General features: G+C 35.9%; 1 protein-coding gene across 10 annotated transcripts in view; it reads left to right on the top strand.

Annotated features, from left to right (window-relative positions):
- STXBP5 (syntaxin binding protein 5) overlaps positions 1–20657 on the top strand; it is a 109054-nt gene that overhangs the window by 72763 nt on the left and 15634 nt on the right. For 2 of the 10 annotated variants that reach the window (XM_068152316.1, XM_068152307.1), the window contains 7 exons: positions 297–422; positions 897–1048; positions 2167–2250; positions 9401–9466; positions 12326–12385; positions 12476–12523; positions 17880–17930. In XM_068152316.1, the coding sequence (XP_068008417.1) occupies positions 297–422; positions 897–1048; positions 2167–2250; positions 9401–9466; positions 12326–12385; positions 12476–12523; positions 17880–17930 (587 nt within the window). The remainder of the gene's footprint in view (positions 1–296; positions 423–896; positions 1049–2166; positions 2251–9400; positions 9467–12325; positions 12386–12475; positions 12524–17879; positions 17931–20657) is intronic. The other 8 variants (XM_068152335.1, XM_068152325.1, XM_068152343.1 and 5 more) reach the window with 8 other exon arrangements.

Here is a 20657-nt window from a genome sequence, read left to right as displayed (position 1 = left end):
AAGGCCCTTGAAGTGAATGACCAGTTTTGTTTTGTTGGTTTGGGTTTGTTTTTTTCATTTTGTGATTCCTTTTATATTTTTCTTGGGGGTGTTTTGGGCTTTTAGGAGGGGAGTTTGGGGGGGCTTGTTTCCATTTTTTTTGGTTTTTTTTTTCCTGTTTGTGTTGGATATATTTTTTGTCTGTTTACCCAACATTAAGTCTGATGTGTTGTAGAAATTAATGAATTCTAAGCCCAGAAGGAGAAAATGAAGACTGAAGAGTCATAAAAGCATACTATGTTTTGTTTGCTTTGCAGAGTTAAAAATTCTCCTCTCAAGCAGTCTCCAGGATACCAAATTGAGCTAGTTATCCAGCTGGTGTGGGTGAGTGGAGAGCCACCTCAGCAGATAACTAGCTTGGCAGTCAACTCAGCATATGGCCTGTGAGTATACTGTGCACAATTTTTTCATTATTCTGTTCAGAAGATTTAAAATTGTTTATTAAAAAGTTAATTCTCTGTGTTTGCATGAACTGCACAGCAACATGAGAGACAGATTTCTGTGCTTTAAATGTGATTAATTTGGGGCCATGGTAGACTCTGATAATACTAACATCAGAAACAAAGCAACATCAGTCTTCCTCACCTGGCACTATATAGCCAAGAGTGTCATAAGGCTCTGTCAGATAGGTTGGCAGGTAAAATGATGGTGATATATTCTACTCAGTGTACTGTTATTTTACAAGAGAATAATTAAACAATGCTGCATTCCAAAATAGTAATCTCTAAATATGCACAATTTAGGGTAATTCATAAAAATTACCCTAAGTTTTAAAATACTGAACAGCAGCAAATAACGATGTAAAACTTTACCAACATTTGATTAGTACTATCCTTTTTTCCACTACTTTTTTCCAGAGTAGTTTTTGGAAACTGCAATGGTATTGCCATGGTTGATTACCTCCAGAAGACAGTGCTCTTGAATCTAGGCACTATTGAACTGTATGGCTCCAATGACCCTTATCGCAGGGAGCCACGATCTCCCCGAAAATCTCGACAACCATCTGGAGGTGAGTAACCAACTGTGGCTTTGTTCTGAGATTCTCTGGGCTATTAGTGCATATTCTTTAAATACAAGTGTACTTTTTATCCATACTTTCTTCTTGAGATGTTCCTACTTTAACTAGTGCAGGTTTGTTTCTTCATATGTCCTTCAAGACTGGTCCTTAATGGGTTCTGCTGATGCTCAATATGATTATGTATTCATCATTGTAATGTATGTTTTAAGATAAAGCAGATGGGACAACATTGTCTGTGTGAATAAACATAAGTATAAATGTACAATGGATTTATGCAGTTTGAGACTTAAAAGAAACCAACATCAAGTACAAGTGTCTCGGTACTGCTGATAAACCTAGTACACATACCACATGCTTGTAAAAACCCATCAGTGTTTGCAGATAGCCAGTGTATCTGCTGGCATCTTTTGGCTTCCTGTTTTAAACTTTGACTAGAAATGATGAGTTTTGAATGCTATGTTGTGTAAGCCATTATATTGTGCTTGAGAGGAAGCCTTTGATTTAAATGAGATTGATAGTAAAGTCCAGGTAAGTTTTGTAAGTTAATACTTAATTGAAGTTGAAGTGGATGCTCTAAGATGAATTTTACTAAATCATTGGTTTGGAAAAGATCCAGCTAGTACCAGTCAGCTTATTTCAACTGAGGAAACTGGTCTAAAAACCAGTAGAGAAGAACATGCAAAATGGGTGTTCTGTCAGATGAAATACTTGGAATTTTCTTAATAAAGTTTTTATTTATTACTTCTGTTAAGAAGTAATCTTTTCTGGCTGACTATGTTGATTCTTGGGAGCAAAGGGCTTAACTTCTGCATTTAGATTATACACTCTCTTTTGTAGTGTTAAATATTACTTGGCTTGTTTTCTTCACTTTTAATGTATTGGATCTGCATAACTGAGTTACAACTGTGTCCAAGATGTTCATGAATGAAGTCCTTTTTCCTCATGAATGTCACATGAATATTTTTTTTTCCCCCCATCATTTTAATACGAATGATCTGCATGACAAGCATTTTATAAACCTGGTTATATGTGTTATTCTGCTGGCTTTTTTTGTCTCAAATGCACTGTTAGTGTCTCTGTGTCTTTCCTTTTCTCATTGCTTCATAAAGGTATGCTGACTGTGGCTTCTTGCATGTGCAGCCTTTCTATCTTATATTCAGAGTCTATGAGAAAGCTTCGCACCTCTTACATAAGTAAGTCATCATCTCATGGCAGTAAGATTTTTTTTTTAACATATGGATTTGATTTTTTACTTATTCACTCAGCATAAATATTTTGGTCATCCATTATAACTGTTTTACTTCCAGAACTTCTTTTAATCCATCATGCATCTGTTGTGTATTTTGCTCATGTCATCCTTAAAAAAACTTAAAGGGAAAACCAACTCAAATAGTCTCTGTATTTTGCTGTTTAAAATAAATACTGAAATCAAAAGGATATCCTGTCTCAGATGTTACTGATGCCTGCAGACCCAAGATCTTACTTGCCAAATTTAGTATTATTTTGAGACATGAGGGTAGAATTTTTCACTTTCTTCATCCCCTTTCTGGCAGAAAAAAAATGTTGTAAGTCCAGTTAATTATTAATATTTAACATTGTAAAACAAAAAAAAGTGGTTTATCTATTAAAATTTACTGCTACATGATATTGTTCATAGGGTTGAACATTGGAGGTGTCTGTTTGTTGCACAGCCCTGTGGGATATCCAAGCAGTTTTGAGGTTCAGGTGACTTATGTGAGGGAGGTGTCACATCAGAATCATGATTTACCTGTTTCTATCGTTCACAGCATCCAAGAATTTGAAGCTTAAAAATAAAGCATACTATTATTCATTTCCTTAGCATGCTAGTTTCTCCAGCCCTTGGGCAGAGGTAGGTAATCTTTGCCCCATTTTTCACTGGAAGGTAGAATAAAACTAAGAATGACCTGGAGTTTTAAAAAAGTGCCTCTGCTACCAAGGGAGGAAGGGAACTGGGCATAAAAGAAATGCTTCCATCTTAAGATGATACAAAGCTGAAAACAAGGATTTGCTAACAATTTGTTACTGTTAAGGGAAGCAAAAGTTAAGCAGAAGCCTCCAAAGTGGTTTCTGAAGGCAATTAGCTGAATTTACCCAGGCTATTTAATTTAGGAATAGATTAAAACAGGTTTTGTACAGAAGAGTTAATTTCTTAACCATGTAGCTGATTATTTCCCTCTAGCATCCTGACAATATCTTGGTTAGCTGGAGCTGCAGTTTGTAATTTCCATGGAATTGTTTGGTTGTTTTTTTTTTTCTGTTGCTTTTTCAGTGTAAATAAAACAGACTTCAATAACTTAAATAGTAGAACTTTGTTGCTGTATAATTTTCCATAAGTAAGTCTTACATTAAACTATCCTTTACTATATTTGTAAGGTTAGAACACTTCTGGATTTTGTGTTCTTCATTTTGCAAACATTAATATCTGCATTTATTGTGTTCAAAAATGCAAGGAACTTGTGCTTCCTTGGGTTTGTTTTGAAAGATACGCCTACTTTCAATTCTTTAAAACATCTGTGTTGTAATGTCTCTGAATTTATTTTTGTAAATACAGAGAGGAGTTACGAAAACGTCATTCTCCGTTGCTCAACCACTTCCCTGGGGTTTGGAACACAAGCCCTATGAGGAGAGACTGAGAGAGCTGGGGTTGCTTAGCCTGGAGAAGAGGAGACTCAGGGGTGACCTTATTGCTCTCTACAACTACCTTAAGGGGGGTTGTAGACAGGCGAAGGTTGGTCTCTTCTCCCAGGCAGACAGTACCAGAACAAGAGGACACAGTCTCAGGCTGTGCCAGGGGAGGTTTAGGTTGGATGTTAGGAAGAAGCTCTATACAGAGAGAGTGATTGCCCATTGGAATGGGCTGCCTGGGGAGGTGGTGGAGTCGCGGTCATTGGAGGTGTTCAGGAGGAGACTTGATGGGGTGCTTGGTGCCATGGTTTAGTTGGTTAGGTGGGTTAGATTGGTTGATGGGTTGGACACGATGATCTTGAAGGTCTCTTCCAACCTGGTTGGTTTTTTTTGCTTGTTTGTTTTTTTAAAGGCAGCAAGAATTGAACCTTCTTCATTACAAACTTTTTTTTTTTTATGTTCCAGCATCAAATATCTACTTAATCAAATCAAAATACCTACTTAATAGAGTATTGTTATCTGCTTACATATACAAAACCTACTAAATGGCATGTCCTGAGTCCACCAGTGGAAAATTTTAAGACTTTTTAAAAGTTCAAGTGTTGAGTTGTGTACCTTCTAAAATATGAATGAAATGCAAGATTTTCCCTTCACTTGTTTTGCAAGAATATGATATATGTATCTGTCATCTTATTTATTTATTTCTTTTTTTACTCAGAAAAGAAATTTAGATTCCCATCTTAAAGCAGCAGCTATTTAGAGACAAGGCTCTCTACACTAGCTAGACTGTATACTATCATTTCAGGCTAGCTCACCAGATACAAGCTCCCAGTTGGGACCATGTTTTGGAATTTATCACTGATTTGTACCAGGTATATTACTCACATATTTTGGTGGCAGTTGATAGTTGTGAAGTGTGCAGTATGTGTTTTGTGAAGGCCTGCTAGACAGTATCACCAGTGCTTGTTGAGGACAGCCTTTGCTTTAGATCTTCACAGTGGGTGGGGAAAAACAACTTTGGCCATCTGCCAAAAGACAATTATGGGCAGAGTCCAATGGGATTGCATTTAATAAGTCCCAAGTGCCGAGTGCTGCACTTTGACTACGGCAATCCCGTGCAGAGCTACAGGCTGGGGTTGGAGTGGCTGAAGAGCTCCCAAACAGAGGGATCTGGGAATGCTGATGGACAGCCGCCTGAATATGGGCCAGCAGTGTGACCAGGTGGCCAAGAGGGCCAATGGCATCCTGGCCTGCATTAGGAATAGTGTGGCCAGCAGGAGCAGGGAAGTCATTGTGCCCCTGTACTCTGCTTTGGTTAGGCCGTACCTTGAGTACTGTGTCCAGTTCAGGGCCCCTCAGTTTAAGAAGGACATTGAGACACTTGAACGTGTCCAGAGAAGGGCAACAAGGCTGGTGAGAGGCCTTGAACACAAGCCCTGTGAGGAGAGGCTGAGGGAGCTGGGATTGTTTAACCTGGAGAAGAGGAGGCTCAGGGGTGACCTCATGGCCCTCTACAACTACCTGAAGGGTGGTTGTAGCCGGGAAGGGCTTGGTCTCTTCTCCCAGGCAACCGGCACCAGAACAAGAGGACACAGTCTCAAGCTGTGCCATGGGAGGTTTAGACTCGAGGTGAGGAGGAAGTTCTTCACTGAGCGAGTCATTCGTCATTGGAACGGGCTGCCCAGGGAGGTGGTTGAGTCGCCGTCCCTGGAGGCGTTCATGAGGAGATTGGACGTGGCACTTGGTGCCATGGTCTAGTCATGAGGTCTGTGTTGATAGGTTGGACTCGATGATCCTCGAGGTCTCTTTTAACCTTAGTTATACTGTGATACTGTGACAGAAAATGTGTTAGTAGATGCCTTATAGTGTGATGAAAGCTGTAGACAGTTGAGGCTTACGGTTTGAGACTTAGCTTGATATGCTGTTTGCTAATATGACAGGAGCCATTAAGAACAATATTGGTATCAAATCATCCAAAAAATTAGAGGTTTATGACTGAACATGAAAACTTATGCACAGCTGTTATTTAAATAGGCAAGGAAAAATAAGATCATATAGGATGTCAGTTTACGCTCTTGCAACTTTCTTTTGGTGGGACTTGCAAGATTTTGTGACTTCTCAGCTACAGTACAGTAATCTAGAACTTTTTTTTAAGGTAGTGTTTGAGTTCTACCCAAGGAAGTTTAGAATTCTGACAATGTAGAAGCATTTTTTGTATGCATGTGACTTTTTATAAAAATGTGTTGGACATAAACAGATTTTCTTTAGTGTAATTTGCAACTATTGCAGAACTGCGCTTAAGTCAAAATGGAGGAAAATATATGCATGAAATTCTTCTGGGATTGCTTCTTGTAGTTTTCACTATCCCACTTCTTGAACTGGACCTAGGCATGAACTATTTGTACATCTAACTTAAAATATTGACTAAATCAGGCCAACATCAGCTGTGGCTATGCCAAGTGTAGAACTGAATCAGAAAGCTTGATAGTTGAGTTTGGAGATTCTTTGACTCCCATTTTTCAGGTCAGTTGCTTTCAATTTTAACTTTTACAGCTTCATGTCAAGGTAGTTGTGATTTTTAATTAGGGTGGTTTCCACTCAAATTGTAGTTCATTCAGGGATCTGCCTAAAACTTACGTGAAAAACTATCAATTGTCTCATGAAACTTACTTTGTCAGTTTCAGCTGTAGTTCTAAGGAGTTTTTAAGGCAGCATGGTAATTTTGGGGGTTGTTTTCTATTCCTTTTGAGGATTTCCAAATTTATTTCTACCAGAACTCAGTGAGATAAGCTAAAAGCTTGTTGGAAGGTCACTTTTTCATAGATTTGTGTTCTAGTAGGTTGTCATCGTTGCAATTCTGAAATGGAAACTCTTGGATCAATTTGCTTTTATCAAAAAACCTATAGGAAATTGACTGTGAGCCTGAAACCAGAAAAGCTTTTCTAGGAGAGCTGGCTTACTGGTTTACCCTTTCAGAGTACCTGGCATTTTGAGATGAACAGCAATAGTGATTGCTACACCAGTTTGTTCTCACTAGTCAAGGACAGACCTTCTTAAGCTCATGGACTTGAACCATTCATGTTGTTCTCTACTTAGTTTAATTACTAATACAGTGTGGTGGGTTGAAATAACCCCCCCCCAAAATAAATTTGCCAGACTGGCTCAGTTGAAATCAAGTGAAGCTGTATTTACAAGCACACTACAATCTAGAAATATGAAATGCAATGAATATGTACAAAATATACAATATGTACATATATTTACAATTTATAAACAACACAAGAACCCCCCTGGACAAAACCAGGGAGTTACCAACAGCTTCCCCTTCCCTATGCCAAGGATAAGAGAAAGGGAAGAAAAGCAGAGCTTTGCTTGTTAGTACTTTGCCACAACAAAGAAACACAGCCAAGCAAAAGCCATCTAGTATCTGCTAGAGCAAGGAAACCAAAAAGAAGAGAGAATTATTTTAGACAACTAACTTCATGTTAGCTATTAGACCAATGCAATTATTTAGACCTTATCATTATTTCCCCTTTTGCATCCAATGGTAAATTATTTACATTCTGTCACTTTCACTCAAGCTGTGCCTAGGAAAATCTTCCACATACAGCCATAGCTAAGATTACGTTTTATCTATTTCCATCTCCTGTTTTCTCTTACATAATAGCAATGATGGCTACATTTAGATTTTCAAAGTTTAGGTGCCATAGTGTGATTGTCATAATATATGCTTTAATTTTTAGTGAGATAATTCTTACCTAATACCTGAAGTTAGTGCAGTGGTTTAAGAGAGAATGTCTTTGTATCAGTCAACTGATCCCAATTAGTCATTAAGATATATATTAATCAAATCCTAGCCTCAAGATTTCTTAAAAGGAAATCAGAGATTGATTGTGACTTGGCTAAAGACTATTCCTGTCAATGCAGGGAATTCCCTTAGGTAAACTAATGTGAAGAGTTAAACTCTTCGATGAATATACTTAGAATGTTTATGAGAGAGAGGAAACTGAGTTCCTGAACTGCATGTTTGGATTTGTTCAGTTTGACTCCTGAAGGAGCATGATTTAAAAACAGCTATTGCTATAAGCACAGCACAGGTTTGTCCTATCAGCACTGTTACTAATCTAAAATTTGTACTGCTTGTTGGGAGAGAAGCACATGGATTTTTTGAAAAAAATAGTTTTACACAACACTACGTTCTACAAAAAAGACTTTCAGAGGTGAAGTTATACTTTGTTAAAGAATATGTACAAAGTTATGCCTTAGTGCTCATTGTAATGCTCATTGATATATTGATTCTTCAATCAATCTTTTTTTAATTTATTTTTCTTTCTCCTGTGTAGTGGACAGGAATGGTTTCCACCTGGGATTTCACCATACATTTTAGAGCTTAAACTGTTTTCTAGACAAGCTTAAGAAAGCCTCACTTAAACAATTCCACATCAATCCTATTAACTCTGATGTTCAAGCTGTACATAGCAGTCCCAAAAAAAGACTGTGAGAAGGCAACATACTTTCAGTGTGTTCCACATTGATACGCTATTTCAGGAGAACTTTTCTCCTTCATGTGATTAACTTCTGGTTTAGTATTTGGAAATTATAAAGCTTTCATAGTAAAGTATTGTTCTTCCCATTTTTGCTGCAGTCCTCTCTTAACAGATCCGTACAGATACACTAGTGAATGTGTGGTATACAGCTTTGTAGACAGGATTTGCATGTGCAAGCCCTTGTTGCCTTACTATTACCACTACACCTCTCAAGCTTTTTGACTACTGAAAATATTTGTGTGTATACAAAACCCTTTCATTTTGATTACTACTGTTAAGCATTATGTGCTTGTTTGCATTAGTATCATGTTAAAAAATTCTGAACTGTTATGCAAAGCTAGAGATGTATTCCTAGCCTTAAGTATCTGTAAAATTTGCCTTTCTTAGTTGTGGACAGTGTCAACAGCAATGTGTTATCAAAAAATATACTTCTAGCTAATTCTTTGGTATAATCTCCAAGATTGTAACAAGGCTTTCAATCTTTACTATCTTATTTTGGGCTCCTGCTTTATTTCTCTCACTGGAATGGAAGGAATGAATGAGGTTTAGGTATTAACAGTGCAATTACTTGAATGATAAGATCCAATGATACAAGAACATAGTGAAATTCCACCATACAAGGAAAAATACTTTTGTAAACACCCCAGAACATAAATTCTGTAAGTGACATCAATAAGGAGTTGGAAAATGATCAAGTGCAGCAGCAAATACAAAGCAATGGGAAAATAATTTGAAAAAAAACCACTGTAATTTCAGGCACTATAATACACACGTGGTTATAATCTTCAACATCCCCTTTCCCATGACTTCCTTTTGCGATTACATTTTTGCTATAACACAATTTTTCAAAACAGAAATTGTATTTGTACTTAATAGGTATCTATAGTGTGTAATAATTGTTCTGATATGTCTTTGTTGATGAAAACATGGTGAGGAAGTGTATTTTGTGTAGAAAATTTTAGTAGGAAGAAGTTACCCTAGCAGTCACTGTGCGTAATGTCCAAATTAGGAAAGAAAAAAGAAAAGTAATAGGTTGCAGAAATTCTATCACAACTGGCAGGTTTGTATCTAAGAAATGAAGTTCCTTACTGCAGTGAAAGAAAGGATAAAACTGCAGCTCTATTAATTAGATGTTGTTTTTGTGTTCCAGCAGGTCTTTGTGATATTAATGAAGGTACAGTGGTGCCAGAAGACCGCTGCAAATCGCCTACTTCAGGTAACCATAACTTTCTCTGATCTTCAGCTTACTTGCCCAGGAGTTTGCATGCTCTGAGTCACCATTTACTGGTTAAATAATATTATAAAGCCTGTAGTGTTCTGACAAACTGGTTTAGCAGTCATAAATTCTGTGATGTCACACAACTTAAGTTTTTAAAACAAGGCTGATTTAAGAGATGTAGTAGGAATATATAGTAAAGATGCATGAAGAGAGATACAATCTGAACTATTAATGCTTCGGGGAATATGGCTCAGGTGATTGTTTCAGAATTCTTGAAAATGTTCAAGATTACTTCTGTAAATATAACTATTTCTGCATCCTTATCAGTGGTAAATTAATATTTTTCATTGGAATTAGAAGTCTGCAGAAACTGGCACCCTTACAAAGTAGGAATTTTGTACTTAACACTCCCCCCAGCTTTTGTTTTGTTTTGCTTTAGTTGCTGCTGCTGTACGTGAATATTTTAAATGAAAGCTTTCACAGTATGTAATTTTGTTTAATATTGGCTGGTTGAGGCTATAGCCATTTTAATACTTAACAGTGCACATCAATATATAGTGCTCCATATTAATATTTCATGCTGTAGCTAATAATTTGTCACTTGGCCTCATGATTACTCTTGATAAAACTTTTAAAGTAATAAGTCAGTGCTTCATTCAAAGCTGTAGTCAGAGGACAGCATTGCAGGTTATCCAAGTACCTAAAGTAGTATTTGGACTCTTGGCAGTGTAGTAGCAAATAGTAATCAATACAGGAAATTAAAGATAGACTCCTTTTCTTTTTTGTAGCCTGTGCCTTTGAAAGCCAAATTGAAAACATAACAAAACCACAATATCCTGTTTGTAGCTCTAGTAGAAATTTTAACATAAATTTTAATTCCTGATGTGTCAACTGCTGTCTTTTGATGCTAACTTTTAAATTCTGCAAAACTAATCTATATCTGTCAATGTAATTTTTTTGCTAGCCTTTTATTAGAATAAATTAGTTTGATTTAAAGTGTGGCTGAAAATTTTAATTGAAGTCTTAACTGAAGATACAACTTCATGACAACCTGTGTAATGTGAAGTACTGGCATGCTGAAATTGACAACTTGATTTTAATGCAAGTATTTTGTGTGGTGTTTCGAATGAAGTGTATCTTTCATATTTAATTTTAAAATATCAACACCAATATCTATAAACAACTTGCTGTGCAGTGCTGCAGTTGCAGTAAATCACTTTCTCTGTCAATTGAGGAGAATTATATTTCTAAGGTAGTTGAATTTGACTCAAAGTCCAGGCTACTTCTAGTTTCTGATAGACTGCTGTAAAATGTATACAGTAAACAGCTAATGAGCTGTAACCCATAATCTATATCCTTTGTTTCCATTTGCCCCAGCATCACTCAAATGTCAACCAAAACCCAGTTACATTACCATTAAACCTAAAAACATTACTGAATTTAAATTAAAGGATTTCTTTCATAATTTGGAGTTGGAGTAAAACTCCATTTACCTTTTCTAGTTACAGTGCAATGAAAGCAAACCCAAAAGTGAAAATCAAATTTCATTTAGAAAAATCCTAAATTTAACAATTTGTCTCCCCTCCCTTTTAGATGATCAGGAACAGAAGGTGACTTAGAACAGATAGATCCAAATGTCCTGAAGGGAAACAGAACTAGGGTGAGATTCCTAACTCTACAGAAGTAGAAGTCAGTCTCTAATTTGTGAGTTGAGTGTTACGTTGACAGTCTGTTTTGAAGTTAGTTCTTATTAGAATGAAATTTACAAGTGGGAGAACAGAGTATTCTGTGGAAAGAGCATATAATATCTTTAGGTGTACACACAGTACTAAAGAGCAGTAAGTATAAAGTACCCAAAGTAGTGAATGGACAGAAGATAGTGAAGAAAGCCACTGTTGTGTTCCATTGTAAAACAAGTCTTGAAGCAGCAAGGTTGGGCTGGCCTTGCTTCCCTCAGTTGTGTCCTCTCAGCTTCTCCAGTTCTCCTTTGAGAAAGATACTTGGAAGGAAGCACCTCCTTGATAGGCAAATCATTTGGTCATGTTTGTGAAGAGAGAAGAATTGCAGTTCTGTAGGTTTGGTTTAAATTTCTTGTCTTTCCTGGGCAAGAACACAAGACTAGGAAGAAGTTGGAAATGTCATTCAGTTTTGAGAGAATATTTTAGAGAAATCAGCTGCACAGTATTCATGAGCTTGAGATGCAGATAGAAATGTTTTGGGTTGGGTTTTTTCTAGTTAAGAGGAAAATAGCCTAGTGTGAAAAGTGTTACTGGCTTTGAATGTTACAGTACAATCTGTACAAGAGACCAGCCTGTCTGCGTTTGTTGAAGTGATTAGATTTTCCACCTCTTCCACTTTTCAGTGTCTAGGTGAAGAGAAGTGTAAGATACTTCCATTAGACTTCCGTAGTGGGCAGTTACACAGTTGAGAGGACTGAGAAAGGAACTACCTGCCAAATGCAGGTTAGGAGAGGATCCTGCAGTTTTAATAACGCTCTTTGTTATAATAATGTTCTGTGAGTCATAGTTTAGGTTAATGTTTGTGTCTGGAACCAGCAGTATAATTATTCAGTGCAAATGCTTTTTTTTTTAATGAGGGAAATATATCTAGCAATAAATTCACTGCTTTGTGCAACAATACATACAGTATAATTTTTGTGACTAATCTCAATGTTAGAATTCTTGTCATGCCCAAATAATTTGGATTTTCTCTAGTACAGCTACAGGGAATAAGAGTATCAGTATTTGGTATTTTAATACATCATTGCATCTTCCGTAAACTCAAAGCTTATGTTAATACATTGGATCTGTCCTAAATACTGTTTGTATATCCATTTCATTCTGTCTTCACTTGTAGGTTCTGGTTCACCAAACAATTCTGATGATGATCAAAAATTGAATAATTTTATAGAAAAGGGTACAGTATTTTTTTCCTATAGTATTTTTTTCTTCAGTTCATTTTTTGATGCTCTTAGATTGATCTTTCATATTAAAATATTATTTACAGTGAAGACCACAAGCAGAAAATTTTCCAAGATGGTAGCCAATGACCTAGGTAGGAACTAGAAAATTTCTGCTTTGTTCTTAATCCAGACCCTTACTCTATGCAGCACTAACACAGCAGAAAATTAATAAAATAAAATTCTATTTTCGATGCATTAAGTTATTAATTTTTAATTCTTTATGCTAATTGGTCATTCTATGGGCTGCTTCTGTACTAAATACACTGGGCATAATTTTTTTTTTTTAATCAAAAATACTGGTGTTTTAAATTCTCTAATTTTACAATTGCACTCCTTTTCTGGTTGGGTGAAATTCTAATCTGTATTAGGTGTTCAGTCTATGCAAGTCACAACATTATTCCACTACTTTTGCAAAAGTACTCTTTCTTTGAGAACATGTGGCTGATTCAACTTCTTCTGTCTAGCCATATGGTCAAGATAGGGGAAGTATAATTTTTTTTAATTGAATCATCTGGAAGAGGACTTAGTCATTCATATATATGTGTGTGTATATACATATGTGTATATGTATACATATATGTGTGTATATATGTGTGTGTGTATGCATGTATGTGTATATATGTGGGTGTATGTATACACATACATATACACACACACCCCTGGATGCATATACATATATACTATGGATACCACATTACCATAAAAGAACTGCACTTACTTTTCTGTGTCCAACAGTGACACGATACCATGCAAGCTTGGCTTGTCTTAACAGTTTGGCCTTGGAATATGTTGTATGCAGGCAGATTGAACCCTTTATGATTGAAATGGAAATCAACTCTACTTCTGACAGCTGGGTCATTCAATAAAGGAAGGCGAAAGGCCGTATGATTTAATTTTGGGGAAGGGACTCTTCCTTATCTGGGATGTGGTAATTTTCAGAATCATTGTGTTAATCATTAATTTTGTTGCCACTTAGTACACTAGTATATCATTGCAGAAGGGTTTAATGTTGTCTCTCTTGTCATACCAAAAGGTTGAAAAACTATTTTCTGTAGTAAAAGTGCTTGCTTGGTGTGGAACAATTGGTTAAGATTTTGGAAGGAGATGGCTTTTACTGCAGTATCTCCTTGATTTGCTGTTTCACAATTTATCTTTTTCCTAAACTGTTAACCCCTTTCATTGAAATTTGGTAACTGAGAACACAGATCATTCAGAGTTTAGTGAGATAAATGAGTATAATGAAATTGTCTTTGGAGTCTGAGGTACATAATGGGAAAGAGCAGGAGTCTATCCTTTGCTCAGTAGTATGATGAGCCCTCCTTTCAGTGCTAACAGAAATGTTAGTGAAATGAGTTTGGAGACAGTGGCTGTCAATAATATATTATGTCATTTCACCTGTATTTTAAAAAAGTATAATTTACATGAGTATTGATTCACATGTTTTCATAAAGGAAATTCAGACTAACTAGAAACTTATGCTCAGTGCTTCTAAAAGGAAAAACAGCACTTCATCTTGTGCATGTTATGTCAGTGCCTGTTGTTAAGGAAACATTTCCCTTTTATGCCAAAGCAGTTTCTTCTGAACTTAAGACAGGCTATCTTGTGCAAAAAAACATAGTAGGTTTGAGTGTAACTTTTTTCAAAAGGTAATGTAGTTTTACACAAACATGCTAATGATAGTTCTGAAAAACTAATGTCATTTGTTTCAGCATTAAGCCTCTCAACTGAATGTATTTTAAATGTTTTTGCATAGCTGAAATGGCAAAACAATTATTTACAAGTAATGTATTCTTCAGGGTGTAAGTTAAATACAGATTTAATTGAGACAATAATGCGTTTGATGTGTAATTCGTGTCTCCCAGTCAGTCCATACAGTGATTTGTGAAACTTGCAGTTTATTGGGAGCTTAAAAGTGTATTTTATCTGCATTCTGTTAGTTTTGAGTGGTCCAACTGCATGTTTTTGTTTTGGTGGGGTGTTTGTGTTTTGGGGCTTTTTTTCTCTGCCACATTTGCTCTGCATGACTCTCTCAATTTAGATTCTAAGCTTTCCCACATAGGTAAAGCATCTCTTCTTCAGTGTTAAGAGTTGCGTGGTTTTTACATACCATTGTTTTAAACTGAATTGCCAACTAAATGTGAGTGGACAATGAATTTTGTAAAATATGTCACTGTCATTAACTTCTGAATGGAACTTAATTCCATTCTTTGTCAATGTGTGAAATACAACCTGTCAAAGGGATTGTGAAAGAGAACAAGAATTACTTAAATTGATAATTTCAGTTGCTATTAATATCACGCCTGTGTTTTTTGTCACGTGGGAACAGTAAGGGAATACTGCTTGCAAAATGAGAAGTAGCTTCATTTCTGTGCTAGGCCTATAAGGCAGTAAAGTAATACATATGCATTTGGAAATGTGAAGACTTCTTTAATCGCTTTATTGAAACTTACATACACACATCTTCATTTCTACAGATCTTTCATTCGTGTTAGTGTCAGACAAATATTCTAGCTTTGTTAAAGGATCAAAAGTCATCTAAGACTGCAACAACAGCATGAATAAAACAAAATGTAAATGCTTCGTGTACTAACACTTCAGCTTTGCCATGTACACTGTTAAGATCAGTTGGTCTTCTGTTTGTTGTTTTGGGTTGGGTTTTTTGTTTCCCTCTAAATGAGTTTTGAATGTGCCTTGCTATTTGAATGGGTGGTAACTCAAGTTGAAGACCTACCATAAATATGTTGCTTTGGGGTCACATTTTTCTTTCATTTGCATCAGAGGTGAACTTTGAAAAGTTTGGTTACCTTGGATATGTAGAGCTACTTCTAATTAGTTCTAGAAATTATCAAAATTACTGTGGCCATTATTAAAAGAGCCATTTCTTTTAGGAATGACAAATACTAAATAGTGTGCTGTGAATTAGTAGATGAACTTACAGGGAGAGTCAGTAGGGAGTATTTCTTTTAATGTTGCAGCAAACACCACCAAGAGAGATAGTAAACTCTGATATGACAATCCTCCTTCAGGTCAATCACATCTAGCAAGACCGCTCAACATCAACTTTCCTCTGTTGTACAACTGGAGTGAAAAGCCTGGTATTCAGCACTCTCTCTGTAGATCTCCATCTTATTTAATTTCTCTGATTTAAATCTTGTGTGTTGTGGAAGTTGTCTAGCATGTTGCTGGCATTCATCTGAAGGACAGCAGAACAATTTTCCAAAACTATTCTAAACCCTTAACCAGAACACAAGCAGATAGTCCGGGTGGGGGAGGGAGTGTTTGTTTGGTGTGTATTTGCTTGTTTTGTTGGGGCTTTTTAAGTAATGTTAATTAAAAATTACTTAGCTGATGAAATCCTCCTATTTTCTTATTGCATCTCTCAACACTTTTTTCTTCAAACACAAGATGGCGCTACTGCATTTAAATATGTTCTTGTTTACTATTTACATTTGTATTGAGGATTTGGGTGGTCTGAAATGTTATTTTGTTTTGGCATAGTACATTAATTCACTACTTCTAGCAATTACATCCTTTTTAGCTATTCATGTATCCCTTTGTCCCATTACTGAGCCATAGATCAGTGCTTACAGGAAATACTATCCAACAAATTTGGTTTACCTTATCAACCTAGTTCACACAGGTGGCCTTTCTCTAAGGACTTAAACTGTGGATTGATGCTTAGACCCCAACTCACTTGTCTGTAATTGTTATTACCTGTTAACTGGTATCTTTTTTTGTCATTATTCTTCAATTTGTTAAAACTGTGTGTTAAAAATGTCTGTTTGAAAAACTAAAAATTACCACTGTCATCTGTCTACCAACTAAGTTAATCATTGCTTATATTCACACAGGGTAAAAACCAAAAACACCTAGAATTATTTTCTGTGTCTATACTTGAGCTTTTGTTTAGTATCCTCACTCTTATGATTTACATGTCTAAGAAAAGTCTTGTAAATCACAATTACTGGTAAGGTTTCGTGCTGGATTTTTGAGATTATGTAAAGTCAAGATGACAGTAAAAACACAGGCTACTAGAGATGTTTTGTACCATAGCTTTCTGTTTGTATAGATGAGGTCTGATCTAAACCAGGAATTGGTCTTGTTGAAAACTTTGCAGAAATTTAGTTTAGATGAGCTTTGGCCTCACCGTTAAGCCAAGCAGATACTAGTGTCAATGGAAGGATGAAGGTAGAAAATATGTAGTTGGACTAGCCTTCTCAGTTTCATCCAGCATGAATATAAGTTCAAGTTCAGTCTTAGAGAATGTAATTTCTATTTTAACTGAACAGGACATACTTTCTAACATCCTGTATGATGTGAATAAAACTGTTCAACTATTCAGATAACTAACATTTGCAATATTGATGAGCATAATAGATGATACAATGAAGTATTTTAGTGTTTGAAGGAGTGGAAGTAACTTTAAATCAAAAGCAGTTCTTCAGAATACATAGAAAATTGAATTATTTCTGTTAAAATTATAATTAGAATACATTTAGCTGAGAATCAGCAAGATTCAGGTTGCTTTATGAATGGTATACCTTACAAGTTGCTTCTAGAATTATGAGGTTATTCTCAACATCTACTTTAGGTAGAGAATTGTTACCCACAAAAGAGAAGAATTAAATGATATATCAGAATTCGAGCATGTGGCTGGGAAATAAATTTGGAAGCTAGCTCTGGACTAGCAGTTATGCTGCATCAAAACTTATTCCTTCTCCAATAGCAGTTGAAAGAAAGGAAGAGGACTGTATGGTTATTACTGTATTAGTGACTTTTATTATAGCAGCATTTGTTTAGTTTTGTACTGCAAATTAAATGCACTGCAAGATTTCCATTCCTGTAAAGAGATTTTTCCATCTCAGGGGTGAATTCAAATTCTGTTTTTCACTTCAGCAATATTGTTTGTGTTGCTGCTGATTTAATAATTTTCTGTAATGTTCTCATTCTTCTAAGGCTGCAGATGCATTTCATTACTGCTTTTTACACATATGCATTAATGTTTTAGAGTAATGAACAGTTCATCTTCTCTCTATTTTAAATATCTCATGTTTGCTCAAAGTAGGGTAGAAGAAGAGGGGATGGGATGATAACTTTTATATTAATTTCAGTGCACATTCTTGCAATAGCCCAGAGTGTATTCTGTCTCCTCACCTGAGGTTGAACCAAAGCAAGATCGGTTTGATGCATCCAGTTCTACCTGAAACTTGAGGAGAAACAAAGCTTGGCAAAAGTCAAAAAATGCTATATTTGTGGATTTTGGTATCTTTCATGTTTTGCTTTGCATCCCTTCCTTGAAGAAGTGAGGCTCTGCTTTAGTAGAAATCCTGTTAACTACTTCAGATAATGTAATCAACAATGATATATTAAGTATTGGGAAAGAAGCAAATGAAGGCCAGCAGAATCATGTTTATTCTTTTTAAAAAAAAGATATACTTCACTTTTCAGCAAAGATGTCCAGGAAGCTAAGTTTGCCAACTGAGTTAAAGCCTGATTTAGGTAAGTTTACATAGTTGATTTTATTTTTACTGAAACTGTTTAGAAGAATGTTGAGCACATTAAAGTCTTATATTACATAAACTATCATGGTTTTGTGGTGTTTATATGAAGTATAGAATTAAAACTTCAATTCCACTCTTCCTGGGGGTTCTCATGCACAAAGTGTCATTGCTGTCATTATAAGGTAAGCCTGCAAATTTAGTACATGGCTTATCTCACTTTAATCATACCTTTTAGGCATCTGTTGCTCACTTTATCTGTAATGCAGTAATAGCAAAAGTGTGAATAAACAGGTAATGTAAGGAAAATTGCTGCCTGTTGAGAACCATCTGGTAGTTTTTAAATTGAGTATTTTAAGAATAATAGGATATGTGGATGTTCAGTCAACAAACAGTTGGGCATAGTTTTATAAGTGTTAATTGTCTTGTGACCACTGTCTCTAAATCAAAATGACATATAACTGTTTGGATGGATGACCAGTCTGAAAGTTTCATTTTGCTTGAAAAAGCACAGTAACTTTTTATATATGAAGCAGTTCGGTTGTGAAGTCTGCAGTACTAAAAGTCATTATTGGATAAGTAAAACAGCATGCAAATGAGTAGATCTGTTGGTTTTTCAGTATGTTGACTGTCAGCTTGTAGATCAGATCCAGCTCCCCTGTCTTGTTCTCTGAAGATGGTGGGGGCAGCTGTAGACTTGTAGCAGTAGGTTCAGCCTAAATATAAAAGCTGCCTTCTGCCCACCACAGCCTGATTCCCACTCCTGCAGCAGAGTGGCTGCCACAATCAGAATCAGTGGCAGCTGAAGGTCTATGTATTTCACAACTGCTATCAGTACGGAGAACAATCTGAAAGTGAGCTTGATTACTCTCATTTACAATTTACAGTTACAGCTTGCTCCAACTTCACCAAATGTGAGGTTGACAGGAATGCTCAGCAATCCTTTGATCCATTTCTATGGCAAGGATACAGATGTCTGACAATTTAACCTCTCATCTACTTCTGAGCCTTCAATGAATAAGTTTTTTGAGAAGTCCAAAACAAAGTTCCTGTAGTTTGTGGTACATTTCCTGTTATTTGATCAATCTGCCTTGTTTGCATTTTATTTTTTTCTTGTCCTGTCCAAAGTGAACAGAGCAAATGCTTCCTGTCTTTTGTTAGTCATCTTCTATGCTGTTGAAGGCTGTCATCATGGCTCTAATCTTCATTTTTGCAAGTGTTTTTTTAATTAACCTTCTACAAAATTCAGCTCCTTCTTATTTAAGTTACGTTGTCTAAATCTAGAATAGTTTTTGTTGATCTTCTGTGCACTTAGAATTGTTCCTCATCTTTCCAAAACCTCTGCTGAGAAGTAGAGAAATTTAACTGTGGCCTTGTTGGCACAAAAGAGCAGAAAAGTGTGATTTGTCTTTTCAGTCCATTCCTGTTCTTCTTTACTATGTTTACTAATGGTTTGGGGATGAGTTCAGTTTAAGGAAAACTTTGTCATACTTTGCAGACTGAAACACATTTCTACTTAATGGTTTTTAACTTCATTCTACTTCTAGTGTTATTTTACTCCTAGGTCTTTGATAGTAATAAGTACTTAAAATCATAGGGTTTTTTAATGAAGACTGGCTAAAAGAGAGTGCTGAAATTCTTTCAGTATCTTCCAATGCTGAAAAAGTTTCAGCATTTTCTACAGAATAGCTTTCTAGTGAAATAATGGTATTTAATCTTTTTTCTCACTTCTGGTATACTCATAATAGTTTGTACCTTTCCAATTGCAGTAACCTTTGACTGTTTTTGCCTCACTTTGCACCTGTGGATTCCTGTACTTAGATGCCTTATTTTGTTTTGTGTGAAGTTCTAGGTTTTCAGGTCTGTAAAGAATATCCTTAGGCAAATGTAATCTTGGTTTTGTTTTACTTCTGCCTTTCCTACTAGCACGATAACTTTTGCATAATGTTCTTCAAAACTGTCAGCTTGCTTGTATTTTGTCACTTGTGTGACCATATCTGCTTCCTCTAGGAGACATGTTCTCCCAAGTTCATTATCCCTATGATTTTCTTTCCATGTCATCTTGAAGTCTATTTTTCCGTGGTCTTTCATTCAAATTACTTTTCTGTCTTCAGGTCTTTAACCTACCTCTCTTCTTCCCTGAATAGCCAAAACAAAATCTAAAGTATGTTGTTCTGTATTTATCCACTGCTTCCAAAACCAGAAGTACCTTGAACATACTCTAGTCATCATTATGCCACTGCTTTTCAGTGTTATAATCCAAATGGTTAAGGTACTGTTGCCATTGGTAGTATCCTTTGGTTTAATTGCTCAAAAGAGCCTCATCTTTTCATCCTTCTGATGAAATAGTTTAGTGAGTCATCACACTATTCTTCCTTCCTCTTCATCTGAAACTAATCCTTTAAACCATAAATTCTTCTTGACTTAAGCATTTAAAATCTTTACCTTCACTTCTCTTCTGAATGATTTGTCCACTCTACAATGCTTGTATTGTCTAGCAAGTTAACTTTTATGGGATTTTTTTTCCCACTGTCTATTCTGGTGCTTCTGGAATTTGTACACATTCTTTAAGTCAACCAGATGCAACTCCATGAACACACATAGTTTTATTGCAGTTAACATATGCATATTCAGACTGATTAATCCATGTTAGAGTTGTAAAAACATTAAGTTTGTAAATATTCAAGCCTGAAGAAACAAGCATCTTAAGAGGTTGTGGTCATTAGAA

Source organism: Melanerpes formicivorus, unplaced genomic scaffold, assembly GCF_026170545.1.
Source record: "Melanerpes formicivorus ecotype bairdi unplaced genomic scaffold, bMelFor1.0.p_v2 SCAF_2, whole genome shotgun sequence".
NCBI classification, from domain to species: domain Eukaryota; kingdom Metazoa; phylum Chordata; class Aves; order Piciformes; family Picidae; genus Melanerpes; species Melanerpes formicivorus.
Note: the sequence above shows the minus strand (reverse complement) of the source record. Positions and strands in the feature narration are given on the sequence as shown.